Source organism: Corythoichthys intestinalis, chromosome 20 (assembly GCF_030265065.1).
Source record: "Corythoichthys intestinalis isolate RoL2023-P3 chromosome 20, ASM3026506v1, whole genome shotgun sequence".
Lineage (NCBI taxonomy): Eukaryota > Metazoa > Chordata > Actinopteri > Syngnathiformes > Syngnathidae > Corythoichthys > Corythoichthys intestinalis.
The window spans coordinates 19,867,529-19,881,488 of record NC_080414.1 but is presented as its reverse complement, the minus strand read 5'-3'; the positions used below and the strand labels follow the sequence as shown (position 1 = coordinate 19,881,488).

Below are 13,960 nucleotides of genomic sequence, written 5' to 3'. Positions count from 1 at the left end.
AAAGAAACATCAACTATTTTTTTTCTTCTCAAGGTTTCCACGTGGACTAAGCAGTACAATGCATCAACTCACAGAGACATCACTGCCATGAATGACCTTTCCGCATGGTTGATGAGCAATTTGCCTGCCGACGATCATGAAGTCACGCTGGTCCACGGAGATTTCCGAGTGGACAACTTAATATTCCATCCAACTGAGGTACAGTACAGCTCTCTAATTCTCTTATGCGACTGTAAAGGGTGACATTCATGTTATGGCCACTTAGGCTCGTGTGCTAGCAGTGTTGGACTGGGAGCTGTCTACCACCGGGGAACCTTTGGCAGATCTGGCCTACTTCCTCTCTCCTCACTACTGGCCTATCAGCCTCGAAGTACTGAGCTCGATGGGTAGCTTGAGAGGCATAGAAGGTCTGAGCATCTACGAAGCTCACGTAGAAATTAAAAAGAGAACTGTTTATAAAATAATCTCTTATCTGTGTGTCAATGACCAGGTATTCCCACAATGGACGACCTGATCTCCATTTACAGACGCTGCCGGCTGATCCCGTCCGCTTTGCCACCTTTAAATTTCTACTTGGCACTCTCCCTTTTCAAACTGGCAGGAATCGCTCAGGTATTGTCATGAATTTTGATGGTTAATGAATCGTTTAGAGACATTGAGCCTCTCAATCACAAATATTCTCTTTTAGATTTTTTCATCTTCATTTATTTGCATTTTTGTAATTAAAAGGGCTGGGTAGATTAAATTATTTTTCCGCATTTCCCCTTTATTTATAAAGACGGAAGTTGATGCTAACGCTTTCACGCAAATTCTGCAAAGATGGCAAAGCAACATAAAAACATTTGTCTAAGTAGGAAAAAGAAAGGGAGTCTACCAGGATATGCAGAATAAACATTGGCCTGGCTGTCACTCGCTGGCGTGACGCACCCAACTGAAACTTGTCAGCGCTGACGAGTTCGGGTGGGGAGGGGGTGGGTTAGCCACACTCTGCCACAAGGTTGTTAACCGTTATATGCTATTGTTTAGCCACAACTGGATTCATTACCTCAATATTTTTCATCCTTCACACAGCTGCTGGAAACAGAAATGTTGTTTAATTCATCTTCAGGCGACCATCATGACTTTACGACACTTCTTCATTGGAAACGCAGTCTTCCTTAAGGCAAAACAGTACTGCTTTTGTCCACCGGCGCTAAAATAGACTGAAACTGAAAAGTTACCAAGTGTTGCTTTAAAACCGTAAATAATTTATTTTTATAATTTAGAAATATTTTTCTTTTTAAAAAGGATAAAAATATATTCTCTGATTTCCGTAGTCGTTGATATTTTATTGAGGACTACAGAAATTTCATTTAAATTTAATTTCAGCAAGAAACATGAAATCGAACATAAACATCATTTACTCGTGTGGGCCACAAAAAATGATGTGGCGGACCGGATCTGGCCCTCGGGCCTTGACTATGACACCCATTATCCATAAAAGCTGTTACAAAAACCTAAAAAATATTAGGCGGAAAACACTCAGGTGACTTGAAGTTCCGCTCTGAGACCCCCAATTGGCCTACTTTTAAAACTGTCCAATATGCATGTGTGATGCATCACTGGAAAGCTTAAAACGTCAATTTTCTGGGGGAAAAATTTTTTTGAACAGGAGGGCATTTTTAAAAAAAGTTTTTTAAACAGCAAAACCCTATCTGGAGGTGAGAGCACCCGAGAGCAGATTTACAGACGCCATGATAACGAGATATTATCGCGTACTTACCTTGTTTTGATCCTAAAACTCCATGTAGCATGTATCATGGAGTGTCAAGACACAGATGTGAATGACCACAGCTGGATTTTTGGGGGATTTTATGTGTGAAACATGGTAATATAACAAGGGTCGTGATGCAGAAATCGCAGACGTCAAGGAGTGGTCGAGATTTTCATATATATTCCCTTTTAAACGTTTTTTTTTTTTTTCAATTTTGTTTGAATGGATTATTTATCATCTAACATATCGGAGAAAATGCGAATACAATTAAGCGATGGTTATGAGGTAGATATCCGTGACTTTTTTTTACAGACGCCATTTTTTAAATTGTGACATAATTTGTTTCAAATATGCAAGTGAATCATTTTTTAAAGTGTTTTTTTTTTTTAAACAAAATTGAGAAATCAACTATTGATTCCAAGCTAAAAACGACAGACATTTTGAATAATAAATGTAATTACCTTCGTTTTATGGCTGGGTTGAAACAAAAGCGGTTGCGTGACGTCTGTAAACTGGGGTTTTCAGGGTAAAACGGACAAATTAAAAATAGTTCGGGGGCTTAATGCACTATGAATCTGCTAATGCAGCATATAGACATATTGTTCTGTCAAACGCAACTGTTGTTTTGGCTTAAAATACAGAAGTTTGTTTTAAAGAGGAGTGCAAGAGCAGAAACTGCTTTTTCAGTCTTGTCTGTGTTTTCCGCCATTAGTCTCAAACTCTTATCAAAAATCTAAATCCATTCTATCTGAATATGAAAGACCTATTTTACCTGCCGTTCTTTGTTTTTATTTTTCCCATAAGGGGGTCTATGCACGCCACCTACTGGGCAACGCCAGTGCCTCCAATGCCGCCGAGTTAGGCCAGTGCGTCGAACCCTTGGCTGTGCTCGCCCTGCAGCTCGTACATAGGTTTGTTATCACCATAATTTGACTGGATCCTTATTAATTACGATCTCACATTACCCCCGAAGTGTTGGTCTTGTTTCTTGTCTGCGATCTCACTTTACCCCCAAAGTGTTGGTCTTGTTTCTTGTCTGCGATCTCACTTTACCCCCGAAGTGTTGGTCTTGTTTCTTGTCTGCAGGTTTAAAAAATATTTCCACTTTAAAAAAACAATTGTAACATCTTGTCATGCATTAAAGCGATCAGATTACTCATGCCTGCTGTTAGGATCTTTTACCAATAAACAATGGAATTGCATGTTTGGAATTCACTATCCAGCTGCTGCCGCTTCCGCTGGCGACGGCTGACTTTTCTCACTCGTCTCCCCTCATCACAGGCCTCTGGCTCGACAGGAAGCCGGGCTTTTTCTGCAAACGGCCAAGGGTCGGGCAGTGCTCCAACAGGTGAAGGACTTCATGAGACAGCACGTGCTTCCCGCACAGAAGGTCAGTGCCAAGACAAAGCAGCCCTTTGTTGGCCTCCCTTTCTCTACTAGACCTTTGAGCGGGGCAAGTTGATTAACACAGATTCTCTGAGCAAGAGAACAAGACCTCTATTGATTTCACTCATAATACAACATGCTCAGTCATCACCTTTGGCACCATCGCTGTCACTTTGTTGCGCTTGATGAAAGGAAAGAAACTAAGAAAGACAACTTTAATGGCTTGTTTGTTTGCATAGGGAGTCGAGGAGTACTATATCAAAAACGCTCATTCCCCACTGAGGTGGAACACGCCCCAAATAATAGAAGACTTGAAGGTAAGCATACTTCAAAGCGGATGAAAGAACCTCCAAACCACTTCAATGACAAGGTTGTGCGGTCAGCTAAAAGCCAGAGAGGCCGGGCTATGGAACCTCTTCCTGCCGGCAGCGAGCGGCCTCACTCAGCTAGACTACGCCTACATCGCTGAAGAGACCGGACGTTGCTTTTATGCTCCGGAGGTTTTTAACTGCCAGGCGCCGGGTAAACATCCCGCCCACCTCCACACCCATTTGGACAGCAACAGTTCATTTAGTTGACAGAAACTGATCTATAGGTTTATTATTGAGAACGTCTTGAACTCTACCTGAAAAGACACAGGAAGTCTGTCATTTGAGAGCTAGGTTTCTCCCAGAAGCAAACAATCCATCCATTTTCTTTACGTCTTGTCATCTGGGTGAACTGCAGGTTATCCCAGGGCACTTCAAGACAAACAAGCATTCACACTCCTATTCACATTCACACCCACTGACTGTTTAGAGCAGCGGTCACCAACCTTTTCAACAAAAAATACTACTGCGGTAAAGCTTAATGACAAAAGTAAACTCGCTAAATAACATATTTACTCTCACCAAGGCTGATTATTTTATTTGCAATACATTCGGGCAAATGGTTTCTAGAGAAATGTCCAAACGGCAGGGAAAAAATCCTATCTGTTGATGCAAATTAATGCGTTCTCTGACGTTCACAGGAGTTAATAAGTTTTTTTTGGGTTTTTTTGCAAGCCTGGCTGTGTAATTTGCCCTGGAAATCGCATTAAATTCTGTTCTAAGGTCTTAAAATGGTCTTGGAAAGTATTTTCACTCGTTGAAACCTGTAGGAACCCACTATACTATACGCATATAGTGCATTGTGTCTAGGGAAGGGCACCACCCAAAACATTTTTCTTCAAAATTAAAATGGTTTTGCACTAACTTATTCCAATGAGTGTACCACCAGTGAAATACAGTTCAGATGTATTCAACTTAAACTATGCAAGATTCTCCTTGAATGTTTTAAGCAGTTTTTCCACTTTTTAAATATTTAGGAATAACTTATAAGGATAATAACATTTCCCTGAAATTTAAGTGTTCATATTCAAACTGGCTTAAAAAAAAACATTTGTCATATTTCTGAAATATTCAAGAAACACTGCTTGGTAACACTGTTTTTGACAGTGGCGTCATAAGACCGTCATAACTACAGTGCTGTTCAAAGAATTGGCACCCCTGCGATTCTGTCAGGTAATGCTCAATTTCTCCCAGAAAATGATTGCAATTACAAATGCTTTGGTAGTTATATCTTCATTTATTTTGCTTGAAATGAAAAAACACAAAAGACAATGAGAAAAAAATTTAAATCCATGATCATTTTACTCGAAACTCCAAAAATAGGCTATACAAAAGTATATGCACCTTCAGCCTAATTCTTGGTAGCACAACCCTAAGACAAAATAACTGCGAACAACCGCTTCCGGTATCCATCACTGAGATTCTTACAATGCTCTGCTGGAATTTTAGACCATTCTTCTTTTGCCGACTACTTCAGGTCTCTGAGATTTGAATGGTGTCTTCTCCAAAATGCTATTTTCAGATCTCTCCAAAGGTGTTCTATGGGATTCAGGTCTGGACTAATTGCTGGCCACTTTAGAAGTCTCCAGTGCTTTCTCTCAAACTATTTTCTAGTGCTTTTTGAAGTGTATTTTGGGTCATTGTCCTGCTGGAAGACCCATGACTTCTGAGGGAGACCCAGCTTTTTCACACTGGGCCCTACATTATGCTGTCTTTACCCAAAAAGCTCTACTTTTGTCTCATCTGACCAGATAACATTCTTCCAAAATGTTTTTGGCTTTCTCAGATAAGTTTTTGGCAAAGTCCAGCCTGGCATTTTGTAACCCCCGATTCGAGATGACTGGGTTCGGTTGTGAATGCAATTTTGTTTGGGCAAAGAACTAGGTTGTCGGAGATTACAATAAGGAAAATAATGTTTAGTAACTGAAATAACTGGAGTCGAGATGAGTAACAAAATAATTATATTAATACACAACTATTTAAAATTTTAAGCCGGAAATATATACAGAAATATATACAATAAAATACACAAAAATTCCAACCAGACAGTCCCTCTAAATTCCAGTCAGTTGGTTTCTGGGCATTGGCTCGCCATCTTCATCCATGGGAAAAGTCTTTATCCAGTCTTTATCCAGTTTCGAATTCAAGACGAAGTTTTTCTTTTAATGTGAACTTAGGTGGATGCAGGCTCCAATCCTCCGGTTCACATACACGAGGAAATGTAATTTCCTTCTTATTATTTGTTCAAACGGCCTTATTTCAGCGTTGAGTAAATTATTTTATTTCAACAAGGCCGACTTATTGGTTCCAAGCGCCAAGGAAGTTCACTACGTCCTTCCTCCTTGGCATCCAAGCGGGAAAAAAAACGGAAAATAAAGAACCTTCGAGACGATGTCTCGAGAGAGCGGGATCATGTTAACCGGACAAATTTAAAAAATATATTATCCTCACATGTGAACGCACAGGAGGAAGTAAAGCGTAAAAACAACAACTATTTCCTTTTACAAAATAATCGCACTTTCAAATTATAAAACCACTTTATAATTTCTGTACTGGGTTACAATTTCATGTCTCTGTGTTAGAAGTGGGGTCTTCTTGGGTATCATCCTACCATAGAGTCCCTTTTCATTCAGACACCGACAGATAGTCCGGGTTGACACTGTTATACCTTGGACTGCCGGACAGCTTGAACTTGTTTGGATGGTAGTCGAGGTTCTTTATCCGCCATCCGCACAATCTTTCGTTCTTTGGCTTTGTGTAAAATGATACTGATTTAATTTTTTTCCATTCTCTTTTGTGTTTTTTCATTGCAAGTAAAATAAATGAAGATATTACTACCAAAGCATTTGTAATTGCAATCATTTTCTGGGAGAAATTGAGCATTATCTGACAAAACTGCAGGGGTGCCAGTACTTTGGGCCAGCACTGTATGACATGACACTATCATGAGCATTCATGAAAGCTGTCATTATGTGTCATCTGGCAAATGTTGTCACTCCATTTATGTCCAGTCCGCATCTTTTACATCCATTCAAATGTGACAAAATTTGCCAGATTACACTTAATGACATCTGCAGTAAGCATTCATTAATGCTCATCACAGTTTCATCTCATAATTATGACTGTCTTAAGACACCACTGTCAAAATGTTACCCACTGCTCTAATTTAATACTGTGCTTTAAAATGTTAATTTTCTTTAAAGACAATCTTACGTTGGTGTTTTTTGCATCACAGTACCAGACTCACAATAAACAGTTACCCGATTTTAAAAGTTGTGTTACTTCAACCTGTTTTTGGAATTCAGACACGGGTAACATGGAAGTGCTGCACATGTTTGGCAGCGAAGAACAAAAGAAGACGTGGTTGGAGCCTCTGCTCAGAGGAGAGATGCGATCGTGCTTCTGCATGACAGGTAAAATGACGCCTTACGTCTTTTTTCCACATCATTTAAATAGTAAAATGCCAGGAACGTCTCTAAAACATGCAAACACTCATTGTTGAGGAACATTTCAAATATTCGCAGAGGTTCTCTGCCCAGCGTTTCTACGAAATCAGTGAGTCATTTCTCCCAGTTTTCGCATCCATCTGGTTGCTACGCTGCATGGAAACAGCTGCAGGCCGGAGGTAATCACATTGGGCGTCAACATCCCCCTCAGGCTTTCCCAAACATGAAATTACAGTGTTAGTCTTGTTGGATTTTATTTGGTTTTCACTGCAGGGGAAACATCATGTAACCTCAATTGATGTAATGACCTTGTAAAACAACACTCTCCGAAGACAAACAATGCAAGGGACATCGAAGATGTTTGTTGATATTCAAATTTAGATATTATTAGCGAAGTACTCTTGCCATAAAATGACATGACTTTTTTTCTGGCACTCATTCAACTCAATGGCTGCCATTGATGGCGCGAGACGTCCAATGCATTTTGACTGGGAGGGGTGAATGAACGAACACTGAAAGCACTGAAATATGCACATTCACTTGGAAGTCTACTGTTGTCAGTGGCAAAGAGTCAATTTTCGGGTCACTTCCTTGTTAATTTTAAGGTAATTCTGGGTCACCTCCTGTATATTTTGGATCACTTTATGGTGATTTTAGGTCATTTCTGTGTCACTTCTTGTTCATTGGTCACTTCCTGTGGATTTTGTGTCATTTGCGGGTCACTTCCTGTTAGTTTTGTGGCACTTACAGATCACTTTCTGCTGAATAGCCGTTCACTCTAGTGACCACCAGTGTTGTTAATTTTACTTTTACTAATTACTAAAAAGTAATTACAGTTACAAATTACTTCTCCCAAAAAGTAATTGAGTTAGTAACTCAGTTACCTCAACTGAAGAGTAATTCGTTAATTGGCAAAGTAACTCGTGTTACTTGTCACGTTCTACACGTTATTACATGATCCATTCTATAATGTCTTTCACATCAAATATGTTTATATTAACTGATTGAATTGAACTGCCTTTTTCATTCCCAAAAACCATTGGTCACATTTTTTACATTTTTTAAAATTTCACCTATATAAGAATGTAATGGTATACAAACTTTAACTTTCAAATGCTGTGAGCAAAAAGCATATTTGTTTTTCCTGTTCTACTGAACCCGCACCAAACCGTGACCCCCGTACCGAGATACGTACTGAACTGTGATTTGCCATCACACCCCTACTATATATAGATGTATTTTTCAATACGCAGGTGAGGCTCTAAATCTCTTCCCTCTTCTGTCTTTACTCTAGCTGTTTTGATTTTTTTTTTTTTTTTTTCACAAAAAGTTTATGGATACGTCATTCAAGAAAAGTTAAGGGCAAGTGACTATTTTTGGTAATAAAAAACAAAAACAAATTATTAATGTTTTGTAGCATCTACAAGGACAATGCCCACTTGGTGATGATAACGCATACTCAGCAGGAAAGCAGTCCATTATTTTGCATTAGTAGTACCCGCCTGAACGCCACGAACTGTATGTTAAAAAAAAAAAAAAGTTGCACGAGAGTTTAAGATGACGCTCGCCACACTAAATGCTAAAGCTAGCGAGAACGCAAATGCTATGCTAATGCTCCGAGCCAACTAGCATCGCGTTTGCAATGGCGTCACAACCCCCTTCCCTCCTCCCCCCTCCAGCTCTGCTCTCTCCAAATTGTTGGTACGCACACCTTCACATCGTCAGTAACTGTAATGGCGTTGCAAAGATGGGAAAACTAATTAATTAGATTCTACCAACACCATTAGTAACGCCGTTCTTAACAACACTGGTGACCACTGTCCATGAATGGATTAATAGTTGCATAGGCTGAGTTTGACTTTTGTGGGGGAGAGGGACAAAACATGTTCATGACCCTGAAACGAAGTGTCAGCAATAAAGAACATATAAAGATATATGCTCAGTTAGTAGGATTAGGGTCTCTAAGGTGCTAGTCACATGATCTGTTCGAAAAATAGTTTTGACTCATAATGAAATGCCTGCTATTTTCATTCATTTTTGTTGTTTGTTTTATTGCTTTACAACTTGTATGGACAACATTTTAGCAGCTAGGTCTTTATTTTAAATTCATATTTCTGGAAAGTCAATGCAATGACATTTTTCGGCCACTGGGGAGGGGGAGGACTGCCCCGCATGCCTTCACTCAATCTCTGCTTATTGAGTTGTATCGTAGATTGATTTACTTACTCATGTATCGCCATATCGTGAGATAATCGTTATCGCAAGCCTTGTTTCGCCACTTTCATGACGCATGATCGGTCGGTCGATATATTGCTCGAAATGGAAATCCATTTGAAACCTCAGAATACCAGACTGACTTGCCGTGTATTTTGTACACTGCGAAAGTATGGCTGGCTTGGTAGAATAATAAAAGACATAATTAACCAAAAAAAAAAAAAAAAAAAAAGAAGAAAAACCGGAAAACTCAAACCAAGTTGCATTTCCGCAGAACCCGACGTGTCCTCCAGCGACGCCACCAACATGGCCTGCAGCCTCCGTCGAGAGGGAGATCAATTTGTCATCAATGGGAAGAAGTGGTGGAGCAGTGGTAAGTCCACTCCTAGTTGTTTTGTTCATATGAGTCATTGATCGTGACAACGCACGTGGCGTGAATCCTGGAAATGTTTATTTCCTGGACTGATGGCGTGCTCGTTCACTTGTTGAGTACTTTGCTTTGGCTTGGCTGCATAAACATATTTGGTTTTGGTAGGGTTTGAAGTGGATTTAGAATAGTGCTCATCAAATACACTGTTAAATATTTGTAGGTCTGGCTTGAGTGTGTCTGAAAGCTTTTCTTTTTAGGGAAACAAATACTTGTAATTTGTGATCATTTGAGTGCTAAAAACACCCTGGCAGTCAAATTGTCTTCAGGATAAAAGTTGTTCTTTTGCAACTTTTGAGTTTTTGGAGACATTATTGTACGTACTCGTCAATGGCTGGAAGTTGACTTTATGAGCTTTTTCTGAAACCGGCTCGGGCATTAACTTGGAAGAAGCAGTGGTCAACAGCCACAAACTGATAGCCTTGAAAAAATTTGTTTTTTGCCCATGATGACGATTGAACATCTGTTTTGGACTGCTGTCTTATCGTGTTTGGCGCCTGTAGAATTGAATGTTGGTGCTGTGGAGCCTCTGACATGAGATCATTCGGAATTCCACTAATTTTTTTATTTTTTTGTAAAAGGGGATGCGCGCTCTCTCATTGTATCATTAGTCATTCAGTATTTCCTATTTTGGTTTTTAAATACTGTACTACACATAAGTAACCCCACTTGTTGACATTCAAATGATGTCAAATGTATTTTCTTTTCAACATTTTGCAGTTGTAAACATCTGTTTTCTACATTTGGCATTTAAGGATGTTAAGGCATTGACCAAATTCAAATTAAGATTGAGCATTACTGGTACAGTGGTACCTCTACATACGAATTTAATTCGTTCCAGGACCTTGTTTGTAAGTCGAAATGGTCGTATGTCGAGCAGGATTTTCCCATAGGAATACATTATAATTCCATTAATTCGTTCCAAAGCCTAAAAACATACACTAAATTCTTAATAAATACTGCTGGCACTGTTACAAATGACAATTAAACATAGAAAAACAAATAAGTTATAAATAAATAATTCAGAATAATATAATAATAATAATAAGAATTAATAATTATTCCTGTAAATAATGTAACGAATCGGATTCTAATATGGCGGACACTTTTTACTGTCCCTGAACGCACCGCGAAGCTGACGTCTCAGTGAGATAGGTCGGTGCGGTAGAGATAATACTTTCGTTTTCTTGAGAGCAGTCAACTGCTTAAGACAATGGGCGTTTTGTGTTGGATAAGTTCTTAAATAAATGATAAAAACGTGACGAAGCTGGCGATTTCCTTGGCAATGTTACCACAATAATAATTGTCACCTTAACTTATAAATAGTGGCGAACGGTGGTCGGAAGAGGACCATGGAGCTGTATTGTTGAGCCAGTTCAGGGACGCGCACCCCAAGCTCATATTTTTCTATAACTTGCATCTTCATTTCAAAGGTAAGCATCACTTTTTTCCTTGTTTCTCCAACTGTATCAACTTTTTTTGAAAACTGTGTTGATTTCTCACACAAGAAAATCCACCGTGCGTTCGTTTGCAGTGCTGTCATGTTGTCGTATTTCGAGCAACTCGTCGGATGTAGAAACAAATGGCGGCTCAAATTTTACGTCGGATGTCGAAAAGTTCGTGTGTCGAAGTGATCGTATGTAGAGGTACCACTGTATATTGTTTATTAATTTTTACAGTTTTTGATAGAATTCACAATCTAGTGACTGTCTATCACATTTTGGGTCATTTAGGCCACAATAGTAACATGAAAAAGTGCGGCCTAAAAGACCTAAAATGTGATGTCCACATGTTATATTTATAAACTTATTTTATGAATAAAAATCCTCTCATTTCTTTGATATTAATTACACATTTTATTTTAAGAATAAATTATAAATTAATAAAATGTTAATGAAAACAAAATTAAAATGACGACAAACACAAATACATTCTGGTTATCTCAACATTTTAAATCTTTCTTTTTGTTTTGTTTTTAATTTTTAATATTTAACCCATTAAATGATCATCTTTCAGTACCATTGACAGCGCTAAATGTCCTATCCATTTTGTCTGGGAGGGCTAGCAGCGATCAATCACTGCCTACCTCTCCCAGTCATAATGTATTGGACATCTGGCGCTGTCAATGGCAGCCAATGAGTTAAATAAATGCCCTATAAAGGCTTAAAGACTTTCCAAGTTGACAATTTGTATCTGGATTGGATCACTCCTGTTCTTTTTTCCCCTCCAAATGGGCCAAAACATTTCAAAATGCAATGCAATTACATTGACCTCAGAGGTTCCACTGTATCTAAAATCTTCCCACTGGCGACGTCATTTTTGAGACACTAAAAAGCTAACACCCTAAACTCATATTAGTGTTGGAAATTGCTCTGCACTGACCGACGCCTCAGATATCATCCAAGATTACTCTCTTGTTTGTTTTTTCACATCCCTTTGCTGGTGGGAATGGCTTTGAAAAAATATCACGTTCCAAAACATATCATACCATGGAAGGAATGTGAACATTTTAATATTTCCTGCAATAATGTAATTCATTATGAATCTTACTAAATATTTGCTCGCGTAGTCCAGGAAAAGTTTCCCGCCCCTGCTCTAAAGGGAGTTATAACACTTCTTACTGCAATCTGACCAAAAGCCAAAACAAAAGTAGACGTTGTTGACAATGACCGAATGTTATCTCGAGGGTGTTTTCCCCAATCTGTTCTCTCCCGTGCGTGGTTTTGGCTTTCTCGAATGACATCCCAGATTGTGACGCAGAAGCTTTCTTTCCATTGTCTCTTGGTAAACAGCGCTCAGGACAACATGATCCCTTCCAAATGGTTGCGGTCTGGCCTTTTAGTTTAGCCAGTGCAGTGGAAAGAGGATGACTAACAGGTACTGAGGATGGAAAAAATGAGAAACTGTGGTATTCCAACATGCTTGCTTTGTGTACTTTGCAGCATAATTAAAAAAAAAACAAGGGAAGATAAAAGCTATTATAAAATAACATTAAGCCTTCAATTCTTTTAATGTGTAATAATAAACAGTTGTCCAATTATTACATTTCATAAATTTCATTTTGAAGCCTATTGAATATTGGCCCCCATTTGACCTGAAGTTAACTTCCCCAAACAAGTTGTAAAAATATTGCTTTGACAATAAATTTGTCAAACCTCTAATAAAATGAAGATAAATATTATTGGTAACGATACGGCACTAAAATGATGTCGTCGGAGAAAGAAATAACATGCCGATGCAGAGATATAAAAACCTTTCATGATCTAGTTTTCAACCACCGGTCGGCCTACCAAAGACGGCCGCCAGCTCCGCACACCACCGTAACAAAGGAGTACTTGTCACGCTTCCCAAGATGATGATAAACGTCTAATCATGTGGCATTCAATCTGCTGTGAATTTAAACGTATTTATTAGAGACACCCCGATCCGATCACGTGACCGGAAATCGGGCCGATCGCGCCATTTTTCAGAGGATTGTAGTCGGCTAAAAAACATCGGGTTTTTAGAGTAATTAAAGAAATATATTTGTTTCCCTGCTTCATTCGCCTACAGCCTTCACTTTCCCTCCTGCTGCTTTTCTTGCTCATCAGTGCACTGCAGTTTAGTGCTTGTTAAGACTAACTATGTGTGACAGCTGTGATACTTTGATGTTGCCAGAGAAGCCCGGGAGCGCTGACTTGACAGACGCCGAATCTGTCAATCATCGTTTAGGTTGTTAAACACGAGCGTGTTCTCTTTTAGTGTTCTCAGCAGCCTGAGTGGATTTAAGTGGACTCTCAATGAAGCATTTAATAACGGCAAGTATTTTTATACGTTATTGTTTTTTTTAAAAAAATAATTCGGTGGGACAGTAACCATAGACGTCATAATATATTGACGGGGCGTGGGGCCGATAAATAGGGGGCCTATGTCTGTAAAAGCTGACCGAGTGGAAACACAGACAAAGAGCCTTTTATGTTGAAAATTCTTGTGAATAAATGCTTAAATCCCTGAATTCTTTATAGATATAGACGTAAAACAATCTAGATTCTTGGTTAAAAGCAAAAACAAAACAAAAACGGCAGTTAACATTTATTTTACGTAAATACTAGTATGTTGAATGCGATACTAGTATTTAAGCCACTGTGGCAGCAGCCTTACAACAAAGAGCTGATTTCGTTGAAAATTCTTGTGAATAAATGCGTAAATCCCTGAATTCTTTATAGATATGGACGTAAAACAGTCTTGATTCTTTGTGAAAAGAGCAAAGATCAGGCAGTTAGTATTTATTTTACATAAATATGTCGAATGTGCTGCTAGTCTGTCAACCCTTTTAATTGAATCAACAAAACAAACAATTTAGACATAACCAGGGGTTAATTTGAGC

At 38.8% G+C, this 13,960-nt stretch overlaps 1 protein-coding gene across 1 annotated transcript in view; it reads left to right on the top strand.

Moving 5' to 3' along the window:
* The window catches only part of nphp3 (nephronophthisis 3), a 67,842-nt gene that overhangs the window by 26,759 nt on the left and 27,123 nt on the right, over window positions 1-13,960 (top strand). Inside the window, exons 30-38 of the mRNA XM_057824366.1 lie at window positions 34-198; window positions 266-407; window positions 491-612; window positions 2,558-2,664; window positions 3,035-3,143; window positions 3,379-3,456; window positions 3,523-3,661; window positions 6,813-6,920; window positions 9,442-9,540. Coding sequence (XP_057680349.1) covers window positions 34-198; window positions 266-407; window positions 491-612; window positions 2,558-2,664; window positions 3,035-3,143; window positions 3,379-3,456; window positions 3,523-3,661; window positions 6,813-6,920; window positions 9,442-9,540 — 1,069 coding nt within the window. The remainder of the gene's footprint in view (window positions 1-33; window positions 199-265; window positions 408-490; window positions 613-2,557; window positions 2,665-3,034; window positions 3,144-3,378; window positions 3,457-3,522; window positions 3,662-6,812; window positions 6,921-9,441; window positions 9,541-13,960) is intronic.